Raw genomic sequence first — 15,316 nt, 5'->3', positions numbered from 1 at the left:
CCCAGTCACGTGGCGGGCGCTCCGCGCTGAGCGGGTTAAAAGTCACGGCCGCCGAGAACCCGGCCGGGCGGTGCTCGCTACGTCGCTCTGGCCGACGGGGACGGGGACCTCTTCCTCCTCGGGTCGGGGCCCACGTGGCGAAGCGAGCCGAGCCTCCTGGCGCCCTCCCTCCGGGCCCCGAACAGGCCCGCGCGCGAAACCGCGTCTTTCAACTGACAATGAAATCGTAGCCGCAGCCGGCGGCGAATAGGCGCGAGGCCGCGAGGCGGCGGGGGGAGGGCGAGGGCCGTTCCGCCGAAGCCCCGCCCCAGGCCCCGCTCGCGCTCCTATTGGCGCACGCCGCCATTCCGGCCCCGCCCCTTAACGGACCTGTCGCTCTGTGACAGGCGGAGGGGCCAGTTCCTGTTGGGCGAGGGGGCGGAGTCAAGGGTTGCCAGAGCTCCGCCCGGACTCCAGGGGGCTCCTCCCCCTTTGTGCTCCTCACGGCGGGGCGGGCGTGAGGGGGAATGTCATTGCCGCTCCGAGCCGCCGCTCCTCTGGCGCCCTCGTCCTGTCGGCTCTCGCTGCCGCCGCCGCCGCCGCCGCCGCCGCCGCCTCCTCAGCCGCACGGGGGACACGGATGGCTAGTGGGGCGCAGGGGCCTTCTGGGTTGAGAGCGCGGCGGTCGCGGCCGCTGCTGAGGCGGAGACTCGGGATCGCCGCCGCCGCCGCCGCCGCCTCCACCCCCTGTGTCCCGGCCTCGCGGTGCTGAGGGCGGGAGCGCGCCCAGCTCTTCCTCCGCCTCCGCCTCCTCCTCCTCGTTGTCGTCGCCGTCGCCCTCCTCCTCCTCCTCCTCCTCCTCCTCCTCTGGGTCTCCGCCCAGCACCCCTCGCTCCAGGCGGCGGCGGCCGCGGAGGACGAGCGAGACCCGCCGCCGGGGCACAACATGGCGGAGCCCTCGGCCCCGGAGAGCAAGCACAAGTCGTCCCTCAACTCGTCCCCGTGGAGCGGCCTCATGGCTCTGGGGAACAGCCGCCACGGGCACCACGGGCCCGGAGCCCCGAGCTCGTCCAGGGCGGCGGCGGCGCCGAAGCCGGGGCCCCCCGCGGGGCTGTCCGGGGGCTTGTCGCAGCCGGCCGGCTGGCAGTCGCTGCTCTCCTTCACCATCCTCTTCCTGGCCTGGCTGGCCGGCTTCAGCTCGCGCCTCTTCGCCGTCATCCGCTTCGAGAGCATCATCCACGAGTTCGACCCGTGGTGAGTGTGCCCGCCCTTCCCCCGCCGGCAGCCCGCGCTCCCCGGCGTGGCCGGAGCCCGGCGGAGCCCACCCGAGCTCCCCCGGCCGGCCCGGGCGCGCCCCCCGTGCCCGCCCGGCGAAGTTTGCCCGGGAGCGGAGCCCCGGTCCTCGGCCGCCGGGCTGGGCCGGCCCCGCGCGGCGCCTCGCCTGCCTCGGGGGAACCCCTTCCCCACGCCCTCTCCGCCGCAGCTTTGCGCCTTGTTGCATTTGATTTTCTCTCTCCCCTCCCTGCCGTCGGAGCAGCCCCGCGATTGCCTCCTGGCCGCCGGAGGAGCCCGGAGCCCCTCGGTCCGCTCAGCCTCGCAGTTTCACGCTTTCCCCTTCTCTCTCTCTCTCTCTCTCTCTCTCTCTCTCTCTCTCTCTCTCTCTCTCTCTCTCTCTCTCGGAGAGTGGAGTGTTAGAGGTTAGGAAAAATATCCCGAAAGCGAACGCGGTGCTAGCGGCTCGTGTTTTTCCAGCACAGGTATTTTCAAGATTGCCTGTCCCCCCCCCCCCCCCCCCCCCCCAAGGCCCTTAAGTGCACTCAGCACGCCACAGTTTCCACAGTTGTGCTGGGTTGCCTTTTAGAGCGAGATCGCTCTTGTGTTAGCCCAGCTTTCACCCTCGGCGTTACCACAGTATCCGACAGCGTTGCGGGAGCTTCTTTATTACTCTCCGCAGGAAGGTCTGTGGAGAAGAGAGCATAGTACCGCGGTGCTGGGAGCTCTAGATAGTGGTGCCCAAGTGGCACATTGCATCGCACGGGCTGACCTGAAGGTTTCACCCCCGCCCCGAGCACCGAGTTACCTACAGGGGAAGACTGCTTTAACTCTCTCCCATTGGCCCAACCTGAATGAAGTGTTTTGTTTTGTTTTTTATTTTTACAGAGAAAGAGAGAGAGAATGTGTCTCTTTAAACTACTTTATTCTCCTGGCTACCCTGTTATCCTTGAATTAATCTTAACGTGTAATTAGACCCTAAATAAACGTTAGGATATTTGTCTTACCGTATGAAATGCAGAGACTCTTCTTAAGAGTTAGTAAATATATAGGTTATGTATGAGTTTTGGGGGGAGGTCTTTTATCTTAAGTACCGGATTTAAGTTGTGCTTCTAAGAGAAATATTTATGCTGCAACACCTATTGAACACCAGAGGGGCCTTCTCAAGGAAACTGTAGTTTAGAGAAAGTCAGTTATGGTGACAGCCTTCTGTGAGATGTTTTCATCCCATTTTAGAGGTCTCGATTTTTTTTTTCTAACATTAGTGTTGCTCTTTTTTGTTTGCTTGGTTTTGTTCTGTTTTGTTTTGTTTTCGAGACTGAGACTGCCCTGGCTGTCCTGGAACTCGCTTTGCAGACCAGGCTGGCTTCAAATTCACAGAGATAGGCACCCCCTGCCTCTGCCTCCAGAGTGCTGGACTTCAAGGCCTGTGCTACCACTGGCTTTAGTTTTGCTTTTAAATGACCATTATGTTATTTGGAACCCAAGAATATTTGTCAAGTCTTACTAACTGGATATAGTAGTCTTTTTGAAACACGCAGCCAACTATAGATTAAAATGAAATTGACCAGGAATGAAAGCCCCTAGAATTTACTGAACAATATGAAAAAAGAAAGTTGTGTCTTTTCAGATGAAGATAGCACAGAGTGTCCGATTGACCAAACATTTTCAAAATATTTCCAGAGTAATTTTCCAGAAAGTAACTTTTTTTTTAACGCATGGAAGGCTGTTAACTACTTAAAGAGTTACTCAGAAGCTGAAATTAATGATTGCAGATCAATGTACAAATGAGTGATGAGGTGATTTTTTTTTCTTTCGCCTCCTTACTTTGAAGGAGGATTAGAAATCTGCATCAAGTCAGTCCCTAGAAAAACTGCATAGTATAATGAGGCTTAGATTACTTTAGGAATTTGAGAGCATAATTTTTTTTATTCATGAAAATCTATTTTGTTTTTATTCTGCTGTGTATAGCAACACATTTCAGATATATTTGTGTTTCATCTGAGTCTCTTCCATTTGAATTTTAATTCACAATACTGATCTGCAAGTGTCCACAGCTAAGGCCTACTTAGCTATTTCATCTTCCAGTGGTAGTGTTAATGTTTGTCTATTCTTGATGAGATGTTTATGTTTGTAATGTTAGAACATTGTAATTAGCAGATAGGTGTAATAAAGAATTGTCCCTGCACCTCACTGTGCATGGAGACATGATTTTGTGTGAATCTGTGGAATGTCTAATTCAAGTGACCTAATGAGAGAAATCAAACAAACAAACAAACAAAAAAATATGTGTTCACTTTAGTTTTTCTTTTCATAGCTGTTAACTTTAGTCATGCCATTCATTCTTCCATCTCATAATCATTCTTAAAAAATTTTTACAAGGGAGGTTGTGTAGATTGCCTGTTGCCTGTCATTACTTCTGACTTTTAAAACAAATTTTCTCCGGAGCTAGTAAGAGCATTCTACACACTAGCTTGGAAGTGACTCAGATTACCATGCAGCAATGAGGGGAACTTTAGGAATATTTAAATGTTCTCTCTGACTGTTTCTACAAACCAATTTATTCTGGCCTGCCCATACCTTCAGCCCCCCCCCCCCCATTCCATTTCTGAATCCTTTTTGTGAAAGGCTGTTTGATTATTGCGTCTATAAATTTTACAGTAGTTCTTGAATTGTGAGACTTCAGATAGCTGCCAAAAGTGACTTGTCACCAAGTTAAACTTGTTTTTAAAGTTTGTTACTCAAGTTATAAATATTACCAACTGCTGTAAGAGGTAATATGTGAGGTCACTGAATTAAGTATCTTTTATTTTGAGAATTTAATAACATTTTGGGTTTATAATCTCACTTTTTCTTGCCAGTGATTTCCTCCTCTCAGTTGAGTTGATGAGACTCCAGGAAGCAGTGAGACTGTTCTGTAGGTGCCAGACATTTGGTTGACCAACTAGTTTAGCAGCGTGCATCTAACTTTTATCTTTATCTGACATGATATGTAGTCTTTGCATAGTTTTGCTGTGATTATGAGTACTTGCACGTTACATTAGCCAGACTTTTCCTATTAGCTTATGACAGGTTGTGGTAGCTCTCTGCATTAGCACTACTTTGAGGAGATGCCCTTGCCCTTGCTGGCATAACTTTTTAGGGGCTTCTCTCTGGAGAGAATTTGGAAATTTAGAATTTAGAGCTTTAGGTTTTAGCTGCAGTTATCAAAAAGGCAACAGAAACTGGGCATAACCTGCAATCCCAGTCTCTCATAGTAGATCCTGTCTACACCCACACATACAATGTCTTCTATTTTTGTTAGGACAGTGGTTTAGAGTTGAAACATGGAATGCTTTTTCCTTAGAAACTATGGTATAAATAGGTTAATTAGTGCAAACATTTTTCAAAGGAGTGAGAAATCTTGGAGTGTAAGCTGTTTATGAGTTAGGGACTGCTTCTTGTCTTTTGGGGTCTCCCATGTTTTTCTTCACTTTACAGATGACAAAAAAAAAGTAAGAAAAGGAGAAAAAAAAATGTTGACCTCATTTTTAAAGAAGACAGAATGGCTAGCAAAAGCAAGCAGTTTTAGAACACAGCGCCTCCCAGATCTTTTAAAGCTCCGTGACTGGGCTCATTAGCAGCAGCAGGCCAGCTCCTCCTCCAAATGGGATATCACTACCATTGCTTTCATGGTGATAGACGTTTTCTAGCTGGGAGCTTCTGAGAAGTATGTAATGGGGAGTGCTGGGGTGGCTGGATTTGAGGATGACTTTGGACCTGCTCCCACATGCAGTCATTGTGACCCTCTGGTAGTAATTGTGAATTTCATGAAGCATATGATTGATCCCAAAGCAGAGTCTGTCATCTAAACCCTTGGAATCTTTGCTTTTCCTCAATGATTTTATTTGCTTTAGAGCCAAAATGGGGAGGACTGCATGATTCTTAAGTCATGTGTGGTTTGCATGAAGACTACCAAGCATTAGGAGCTAAAGTCTCTCTGGCTGTGAACCTGTGAATGTGGAAGTAATTTCACAGCCTGTGTCTTAACCTCCAGTCATCGTGCTCTCAAAAGTGATTAGTGCATAGAAAATAAATACTAATATAGTGTCTTAGTATTCACCGGTACAGCTGTGTTCTCAGAATTGATTAATAGAAAGGCTGATGTTTAAAGAGAAATCATAGGATACTACAATACTGCAGCTGCTTTGGGTTAAAAATCTTTGCATTTCAGTAGACCTGCCTTTTGCTAAATGATTGTGCTATAAGTTTTCAACACACAGGAAAGTTGAATTTTAGAGTGAACATTCACATCACTACTACTTATGTTCTCCAGTTGATATATTTTACTTCCCTTTCCAACGTCTATGGCTGTGCTTACACTCTTCTCATAGACTCTAAAACCTAGAGAAACTACTGGTGCATTGTTCTATGATATAGGATGCTACCCTTGTTCCTCCACTCTACGAAAAAGGAGAACTTTCTGGACCACATTTGTTTTCTGTAGAACCTGAGCCCGGCGTATACAAATAACTGTTTTTGTGTCTTCGCTTGGACTGCAGGTCAGGATCAGATTCCATCCTTTCAGGTTTTGGTCAGTAATTTTACCCAAGTACACTGTAAGCCAGTGCATTAGTCATGTTAAGTGACTTGGCTTTGCTGAATCTGTTGTCTCAAGAGAAAGTCTGAAGTAGTTGATTTTGGGTTTTATTTGATTTCACTTAACCTAGGACTTTTAAACTCGAATTGTCTTATTATTTAGCCTGTTGTCACTACCATGTTTCATCCAAGTAATACAGGACCTGAAAACATATACACCAAAATTAAAAGGACAATCTGAGGATCATCTGCTGGTTGTGATTGATGGTACTTCTCATTTGTAAACGATTTATTCTTTCTGAGAATTGGTCTGTCCTTCCGACCTCCCTTGCTCCCTCCCTTCCTTTCTTCTTTTCTTCCTTCCTTCTGTCAAGAACTAGCTGTGAAGCCCAAGCTGGCAGGTGGGATTACAAGTGCATTCTGCTCACTTTACTTACTTCTGCCATGAATGGATGGAAATACAGGAAAAGGGATAAAGAAAAGAGCTCCATGTCTAGTGGAGTAAATGTTGGGAGAGTTGGCAGTTGTTACAGAAGCTTCTGTACTTTGAATAAATTTGTTTACTGGTATTTGTAGGTCAGCCAAAAGATCTTGCCACTTTTTAGTTTGAATGTTGGAAAAATGCTTTCTTAGCCTGAGACAATTAAATGTTTTGGAATATACTTTCAACATAAATTAGCAAATGTCTATTCAAATTTGTACTACTTATCCATTCACATTTGTACCATTTGAAGATAAGCACATCTGTGAATTATTGCACTAATTAAGTTAGACATATCATCTGTAACTTTCCTTTGAGGAACTCAATGTAAGAGGAAACATTAACATGTTTCAGGTGGTAGTGCATAACTTTAACAATGGCTGATGGTGACCTTTGAATTGAGGAAACAGGGTGAAATCTTTTATTTCATAGACAAAATGTATTTTCCCCCTTTCTTTCTTATACTGGGTTTCTTTGTGCAGCCCTGCTGTCCTGGAACTCACTCTGTACACCAGGAAAGCCTCACACTGAGAGATCCGCCTATCTCTGCCTCCAGAGTTCTGGGAATAAAGGTTTGCAAGACCAACTTAATTTGTTTCTTAGTCATATGTTCTAAAATGCTTGGTCACAGACCTCTTCAGTGAAGTAAACTTGCTAGTTGGAGTATAGTTATTTTGATTGTTTTAATATAGGGGAATAACACAAGTTGATTGTTTTAAGTTTTGTTTGGGTTTTTTGTTGAAAATGGGTAATGAATTTTCAGAAATGGGCCTTTTAAAGAAGTAGCTGATTGAGGAGAAAAGATGATTCAATCTAGTTGAATATTTTCACTGAGATTTGTCTGTGAAAAGTATAGTGTTGAGTTTGGAGGTATTAAGTCATCAGCATGGGAATTCTGAGTGGACTCTTAGACTCAGAAATGGAGAAGTGAGTAGATTTTTAAAGTATATGTGGTCACCTGTTTTGTTTCCAAGACAAAGGGCCTGAGGAAGGTGGACAAACTACCAGAAAGTAGTTGAATGCTTCTCATATTGAGGTTTGTTTTGAAAGTTATGACTTCAGAATATGAGAGGACGTTCTTTGTATATTTCCATTCATTTTGAATTGAGAGTGTTGAAAATAACAATAGTTCAAGCATAGATAGGGAAACGGGACTTAAGTTTAATTTGGAGCTAGTGATGTAAAAAAACTGTGGGCGTGAATTGCCTGTCACTGCCATAAATTAAGTTAAGCTATTCTTTTTACTGTGTGTTCATGCTTATCAAAAGGGAAATGTTCTTGGATAGAAGAGCCAAAGAAATTTATTCATATTAGTAAAATTCTGAAGTATTAGTTGAAAAGCAACTTGATGAGTTTCTTTTCCAAGCTTTATGAGCTTATTAATCCTTCTCACATAAACTTTTTTTCTCCCTAGTATGGTTTTTTTTTGTTTGTTTGTTTGCTTTTTGAGTAATATCTAGCAGTCAGTCCTTTCAACTTAAAAAAAAAATTCCAGTGTTTGTTTGTTTTTTTAACTTAACATATTGGCAAGTTCTTGCTTTCTTCTCTCAGTATCTAATGTTGTAATTGATGGTGTGTGACTGTGTGTGTGCATGCACATGCCTGTGGTACTATGTTGAAGGTGAACTATTGTCTGCAACATTACAGAAATTAAAATGAGTTAGTAACTCATAACTAAAGTGTGTATTATGCATGCCTTACATTATTTTTGTTGGTGGTCAGATTTGTCTGAAGAAAAGCATGAGGCCAAATTGAATGGCATTGAAGAAAAGGAACATGCCCAGAAATTTATTTATGAAAGTAAATTTTATTGCACCAATTATTGCAAAAAAACAGTGAATGTAGAATTATCAAAAAGAAAGCAGCACTCTTGTCTTTTGAGATATTCTTTGAAAATAAATCTTAAGTGCTTACATAAAAAAAGCCAAAAATGCATTTGCAAAGGCTTTTATTACAGGTAAAAGGGGCTTCAGTCTTTTAAGAAATCTGATACACAGTAAAATGAGGACCCATCTGACCATCACCCAGAGCATGATTATTGGCATCACCTCGAACACTGTTTGCTCTCCAGTCCCTATCTCCCACATTATAGCATAATTGAGTATGTCCTTACTTTTTTTTGGTGAGCTTTCTGTATTGCTAAAATCACAGTTTAGTTAGCCTATTTTAGTAAAGTGAAATTGTAGCTCTTGTCATCTTTCTTGGTTAAAAAGAGTCAGAACATGTGGGCAATAAGTAAGGCTCAGCAGTAATTTGACTAGCACCTGAGATTTTGCCTGTTCTTTTTATAGTAGGAAGTACCTGTGAAAAAGAAGGGAAAAAGTTTCTTTTTCACTTGAGATAACAGATGATCTTTACATTTTTTTGTATGTACATCTGTGTACTATGTGCCCACAAAAGCCCAGAAGTTACAATTTTGCATTGCCATATAGGTGTTTGGAATTGGACCTAGGTCTACTGGAAGAGCAGCCAGTGCTCTTAAACCACTGAGCCATCTCTCCAGCCCTAGATAACAAATGATCTTAAGGCTAACTCTTTAGATGCAGTCATCTTTTTCTCTAGATAACCCTTAAAAGATTGAATCTCTCAGAAAACAATAGTGGATACAGGAAGTAGGGCATGGGAATATCATTCAGGAGACAAATGATAGTGGAATAAAAACAAAATTACTGTTCAAAAACTGGGCTTTTCGGGGCAGAGCTCTAGTGGTGTTGGCCATGCTGTGTCTGCAGTCCTAGGTGTGAATTTTCTTGAGCTTCTGGTAGTCCAGACCAGCCTGGCCAATATAGTGTGACCTTATCCAAAACAAACAAGAACTTGATTTTGTCAACTGTTGCTTATTTTAAGGAATGTACATATAGTAAAATTAACTTAAGTGAATGAATGGTTGACAATTTTTTTGTGTTTTCAGACAGGATTTCACTATGCAGTTTAGGCTGGCCTAGCACTTGGTAGGTAGTACAGTCTGGCCTGGAATTCTCCATCCTGCTTCCTACCCCTAATCCTAATCCTACCCCTATCCCTTCCTACCCCTAATCCTTCCAAGTGCTGGGACCATGTCTAGCCATAATTATTTTCTGTGTGTGTGTGTGCACATGTGCATGTATATTCCCATGTTTGAGCAGGTGCTAGCGATTGGTGTTTGTGTTTCTTGGATTACTTACCACCTTATATTGGTCTAGGATTTTTCAGTTGAACCCAGAGTTTGTTGATTGAGCTAGGCTAGTTAGCCATCCTGCTTAGGGATCCTTCCTTGCCTCCACTTCCAGCAAAGTAGAGTTACATCCATCCCTATCCATTTGCATGGGTTGTGGGGACTCGAATACCAGTCCTCACACTCCAAAGCCCCAGGGAGTACTTCTGAAAAGACTTGACATCTGAGCTGTAAGAATTTAGGAATGTCCCAAGAATGTACTGTTTGATGTGTTGGGTGTTTTTTTGTTTTGTTTTGTTTTGTTTTGTTTTAATGGAGAATTGCTGGTTTTGGTTGGTGTATGTGTGTTTTTATGTAGGATATCTTGATGGCTTCTTTAAGTTTGCAGTGGTTCTCAACCTGTGGAGCATGACCCCTTTGGGGGGTTGTCAGACAACCCTTTCACAGGAGTTGCCTAAGACCATCAGAAAACACATTTTCATTTCGATTTATAACAGTAGCAAAATTACAGTTATGAAGTAGCAACGAAAATAATTTTCTGATTGGGGGTTACTACAACATGAGGGACTGCATTAAAGGGTTGCAGCAGTAGGAAGGTTGAAAACCACTACCCTAGTGTTTTGATGGTTAGTTTTATCCTTTCCAATTTATTTCCTTGATTGTTTATTGGCTGTGTCCATCTTCAGGATAATTGGTAAAGAGTTATATTAGGAAAAGTTTATCAACTTTTTTTTTTTAAGTTCAGGAACCTGAACTTTATTGGACTATGAGAATTAGGTGTCTGTTAGCAAATGCTTTCTGGTATCAGGAAAGGGACTCTAGTTAGTAAGGCTTCCTTTTATAATTAGAAAGCACTTCTTAACTGAAACAAATAAGAAAACTCACATGAATTCTCTTTCGTGGTTGGAGTGATTTTTATTAGATTTGGTGGTGGTTTCTGCTATATGTTAGTATAAAACCCATGCTACTTGAGTGGAAACAGTTTATTTTTTGTGAATAAATAATGGGCTGTCGTCAAACTTAATTCATTGCTGAAGAAAAATTTAAATCTGGAACTGCCTTTCTTTAATCTCTATTGAGCCAGCCAGCATTTGAATTTTATAATCCATATTTTAGAACTTAAGCCAACTATCCTAAGAAGGATGTTTAGCATATCCAATCATTCCAAGCTCCATGCAGAACATAGCAGGGAATACTCCAAATGCCTTTAGTTAGACTCCACTTGGGTAATGGTCAATGTAAGGATAGAAGACTCTTTTTAATGCTTCTGGTATTCCTGTTACATAAATTCCCAAGCTGAGATATTCTCCTGAAATGTCTCAACTGTTGTTAACCATGCCAGTCCTACTCCTTTCAGGAAAATAACCTGATAATCACTTATCTGCCTCATGTGAGAGGTTAGTCGGTGTAGGCTCTGTTAATAGTATTTTAAACTTTGCCAAGACTTCACAGTTGACTGAACAGGCTGAAGCCATTTTTTTGAAGTTTTACATCTATAGAGTAAAAATACCCAGGGAGAACTAGGTTTTTGTGGTTTGTGGCTTTTTTGTTTTGTTTTATTGTCTGAATTGGTAAGCATTGTCATTTGGATTTCAGTCCTCATTTGCCCCTGTAGTGAATGATGCTTTAATGTTACCATAGAAAGCAGAAAAAAGATACTTCCAGTCAAGAACATTATTTGTATTCTCCCTGCAATATTTTACACAGTATTAGGGGCATGGCGAATAGTCAGTGATTATTTAAAACCTTTTTGTCTCTAACTATACCATTTTTAAAATTAGCTTTGTCTTAAACTATGTCTCTTGTTTTGTTGATAATGGACACATATGTAAGTCTTGGGTTTGACTGTAGTGTCAGTAAAGTCATATGCAGTGAATATTGTAACCCCACTTTCATGAGTTTTAGGGAACAGGAGAGTTGCTGGAGAAGAGATGGTTTTACTTGCAGAAGACACAGTGGTGAGCGTCACTGCCAGCACTAGCAGTGAGTGTGAATGGCTGAATGGAATCTTCAGGAAGAACTTCAAGAGAAAGTGTAATTTTAGTTGTGTCAGTGTTTCTTATTTGTACCTGTAAGTACAAATAACTTTCAAAGAGCTCCTTTTTCATGCTTAAACTCAGTAGTTTAGGAACATTGCATTAGACAAGAAAGACTAGTTAGTATCTATAAGCCTCTTGAATTATAAAAGTTGTATTGTTAATTTTTGAGATGATGAATGGAAAAGGTGCCATCTCAGTAAAAATGAGTTTACAAGCTAGAGTTTGAGGAATAGTAAGAGCTGAAATTATCGTATGCCTTAACCTTAGGATGGACTAAATTTATGCCAACAGTGGGTTTAGATAAGTTTGGATTAATTATCCATTCATAGCTCTTTCTTGATTGAACTTGATGAAGGTAAGTGATGCACAAATCGAGCAACACTTTAGAAAGCACAAGAGTTTTGACCTCCTTTTTAAACTTTACCTTAGAAATTTAAATGATAATAAATAAAAATACTCATTAGAATAAAATAAATTGCTGTCTTTGTGAAAGTCTTTGCAGTGGAAGTAACCTTTTCTATGTCTATTATTAGGTGGGTCATTGAATAGTACATATTAGTGTATTAGTGTTAAGTGAACCAAACTATGAAGTCCTTATTCTTTTTTAAATTATTAATCAAACCCAAATAGAAATGATTGGTCTGTTAGGTATTCTTATGAGTCCTTGAACTGAAAACCTAAGATGACCTCACGTGGTTTTAGGGGTTTTTTGTTTGTTTGTTTGTTTAACTTAATAAAACTATCTGCCTTAAAAAAAAATCCTTTATCCCTCAGTGTATTTTAAAAAGAAAGTCTATTAATAAACGTGCAAAGCCCCAAGTTCAGTCCCCAGCACAGCAAAGAACAATAGTAAAAAGAATTTTGTTTTGAGTGGATTTTGTTCAATACATTAGCCAACATTGTATATTCACAGACTTTTAAAAAACTTAATACACCTGTCCCACAAAAGTATAACTTGATTCCTACAACATGGTTACCCTGGATTTAAACAGAGACTTATTTTTAACATGCTACACAGCTTTCTGACATCTGAAGGAGAAACAGGATGATGAAAAACTATGTGAGATAAATGAAGTAAATCTAATCTTAACATGGTTTAAAGGCCAGTCATGTGTTCAAAGTAGAAAAGTGAGCTGAGCAACTAATTTTTAAAAAATCCACGTATTTATTTATGGTTGTTAAGTGGAATAAGTCACTTCATTAAAAGGGATACACTCCCTCCCCCCATTTAAGATAATTATTTTGGTTGTTGAAGTAATTTACTGAACTTAGTGTCTAATATAAATAGCCTTTATACAAAAGGTTTTCCTTTTGAAATAAAATCATTTAGGATATTTAAAACGTATGCCATTTAAGTGATGTTAGTTAGGCCTATTGAGCTTGAATCAGCATAACACATTGCTAATAGATTGAGGCATATTTAAAATGTAACATGTATATAACTGGAATGTGTGTACTCTGTATAATTATGAATCTTATTGATGATATTGGGAACCTAACAAGCACATGACTATCTTGATATTTACATGTTTCTTCTGTAACTTGTCTCTTATTTTTCCTGTTGTAACTAGAAAACCATTGTGACTTTTTTTTAAGGTTTTTGTTGTTTTGTTTTATTTTTTTTTTAATGTATACAATGTTCTGTCTGCATATACACCTGCATGTCAGAAGAGGGCACCAGGTCTCATAGATGGTTGTGAGCCGCCATGCAGTTGCTGGGAATTGAACTCAAGACCTTTGGAAGAGCAGCCAGAGTTCTTAACCTCTGAGCCATCTCTCCAGCCCCCCATTCTGACTTTTTGAAGAGATTTTATTTTTTGATTGTATGTTTATGTATGTGTGGCAGGGGTGAATTTAGGTGTCCACATAGTCTAGGAGTGGCTGTTGAGATTCTCTGGAGTTGAAGTTACGGCAGTTGTGGGTTCTAGTTTTTTGGTATCATGAATAATGTTAATGACATAACTTTTCTGATATATAAATATACGAGTTTGATACTGTGTGCCTGGACTGACATATTTCAGTTATTTGTAAAGATACCCTCTCAAAACTGTGACACAGCAGCCAGCACTTTTCTCTGTTCTGTGGGCTGACTAGGAAGTTACTCCACTTGTATCAGCCTGCATTTTGAGAGGATTGTAGTTGTCTCCACAGGCTGTTGTCAGCTGGGGCTAGAATGCTTCAGATGTCTGGGCATTTGGTAACATGCTGGAACTTGACCATGCTTTAGTCAGGGCTTTGGCTCTTCCCCCATTTTACTTTGGTTGCTTCACTATGTGGTTCCTGAACTCCAAAAGAGAATCCCAAGATGGGAGAAGCTGGCTGGCTGACTAAAGGCCAGGCTGGGAGTGGACAACGTCATCTCCAGTATGTTTACCGTTTAGATGACATAAGGCCTACCTCAGTGTCAAAAAAGAACATTCATATATAAGTGCAGATTATTTAGGACCATTTTTAAAAATTCTGCCACATTATGTTTATCATCTCCTGAGTATCTTTGACCACCTTGAGTTTTTTGTTTGTCTTTTATTTGCTTATATTTGAAGCAGGGTCTGGCTACATAACCCAGGCTGCTTTCTCCTGCCCCCGGTTCCCAAGTGCTGGTGTAACAGGTGTACACCACCATTCTTAGCCCTAATCAGATTATTAAAATTAGTTTGTCTTTTTCTTAATAACTTAATAAGAGGCTTCACATACACACATTTAATATACGTATACAGGCTACACTAAGTTGAGGTTAAACTTGTTGCAAATAGTTTATTTCAGTTAGTGACTTACAATAACCACATATGGTATTGATACTTCATTTCCCCCACTTTACAGATAGCTTCCAAAGATAACATTTTCTTTTAAAGAATGATGTTTGCAAAGGTGTACAATTAGGTGTCCATCAACCTGTTATATCCTTTCTCAAAAGAGATCAGGGCTTTAAAATTCTGATTAATCACCCTGACATTTGTTAGGAGTGCACTGAGAACAGGTAATGCTGGAGACCTTACTGAGAGTGGTGGCTCTAGAACCAATACATTGAGCTCCAGTGTTTTCCGTTGTTACTCCCCTTCCTTATTTCTTGGTTTTCTCCTTGAGTTATTGGTTTGGATCATTCAGTCACTACCTGCCCAAACTTTACATGCTTGTTTCCATAGCCAGGCTGATTGCAGTCAGTGCTCTTTCTGAGGGCACTGAGTACTCAGAGTATGAAGGATTTGACTGATATTTGAGATATTCTTGCCTACCTCTACTTCCATACTTTATCCTGGAAATTAAGGTTCTTAAGTATTGTGGCCAAATATTTTCAAAAGTATATAAACTTCAGAAATTCAGTGTGTGTATTCAAATGTTTGCCCAATGTTCATAGAATACTGTAGACAGGTACCAAGCACAACTGAGTTACTTTAGAAGTGAGGAGGCCACGGAGTAGGACTGAAGTACAGAATACAAAGCTCTGAGGGAAATGAAACAGCTTTCTTTCACACCTGAACAAATAGGAAAAGATGTAAGTACATTTGTAGGCATTTCCTCTCTACTCTCAAATTAGAAAGATTTGCTTGTGTGATTTTCAGTTCTTTCAGTTCTGTACATTGATAGCACTCCAGTAGTAGGCCTAGTGCAAACATGCCACCTCACATTTTTTGGGTTTAATACCCAAATGCAGTAAGTACCACACACCTTTAATCTTTAATCCTAGCAAGTAGACCAGCAGGTCTGTGAGTTCAAGGCCAGCTTGATTTGTCAAGTAAGTTCCAGGGTCAAGTCTAAGTACTGAAACTAGATAGATAGATAGATAGATAGATAGATAGATAGATAGATAGATAG

General features: G+C 41.3%; 1 protein-coding gene across 1 annotated transcript in view; it reads left to right on the top strand.

The window, feature by feature from the left end:
- The first annotated feature begins 744 nt into the window (after window positions 1-744).
- The window catches only part of Stt3b (STT3 oligosaccharyltransferase complex catalytic subunit B), a 67,636-nt gene continuing 53,064 nt past the window's right edge, over window positions 745-15,316 (top strand). The window contains exon 1 of the mRNA XM_055601674.1: window positions 745-1,233. Coding sequence (XP_055457649.1) covers window positions 926-1,233 — 308 coding nt within the window. The 5' untranslated portion in view covers window positions 745-925. The remainder of the gene's footprint in view (window positions 1,234-15,316) is intronic.

The sequence above is a fragment of the Psammomys obesus genome, unplaced genomic scaffold, assembly GCF_907164565.1.
Source record: "Psammomys obesus unplaced genomic scaffold, mPsaObe1.curated_primary_1811, whole genome shotgun sequence".
In the NCBI taxonomy this organism is placed as follows: domain Eukaryota; kingdom Metazoa; phylum Chordata; class Mammalia; order Rodentia; family Muridae; genus Psammomys; species Psammomys obesus.
Note: the sequence above shows the minus strand (reverse complement) of the source record. Positions and strands in the feature narration are given on the sequence as shown.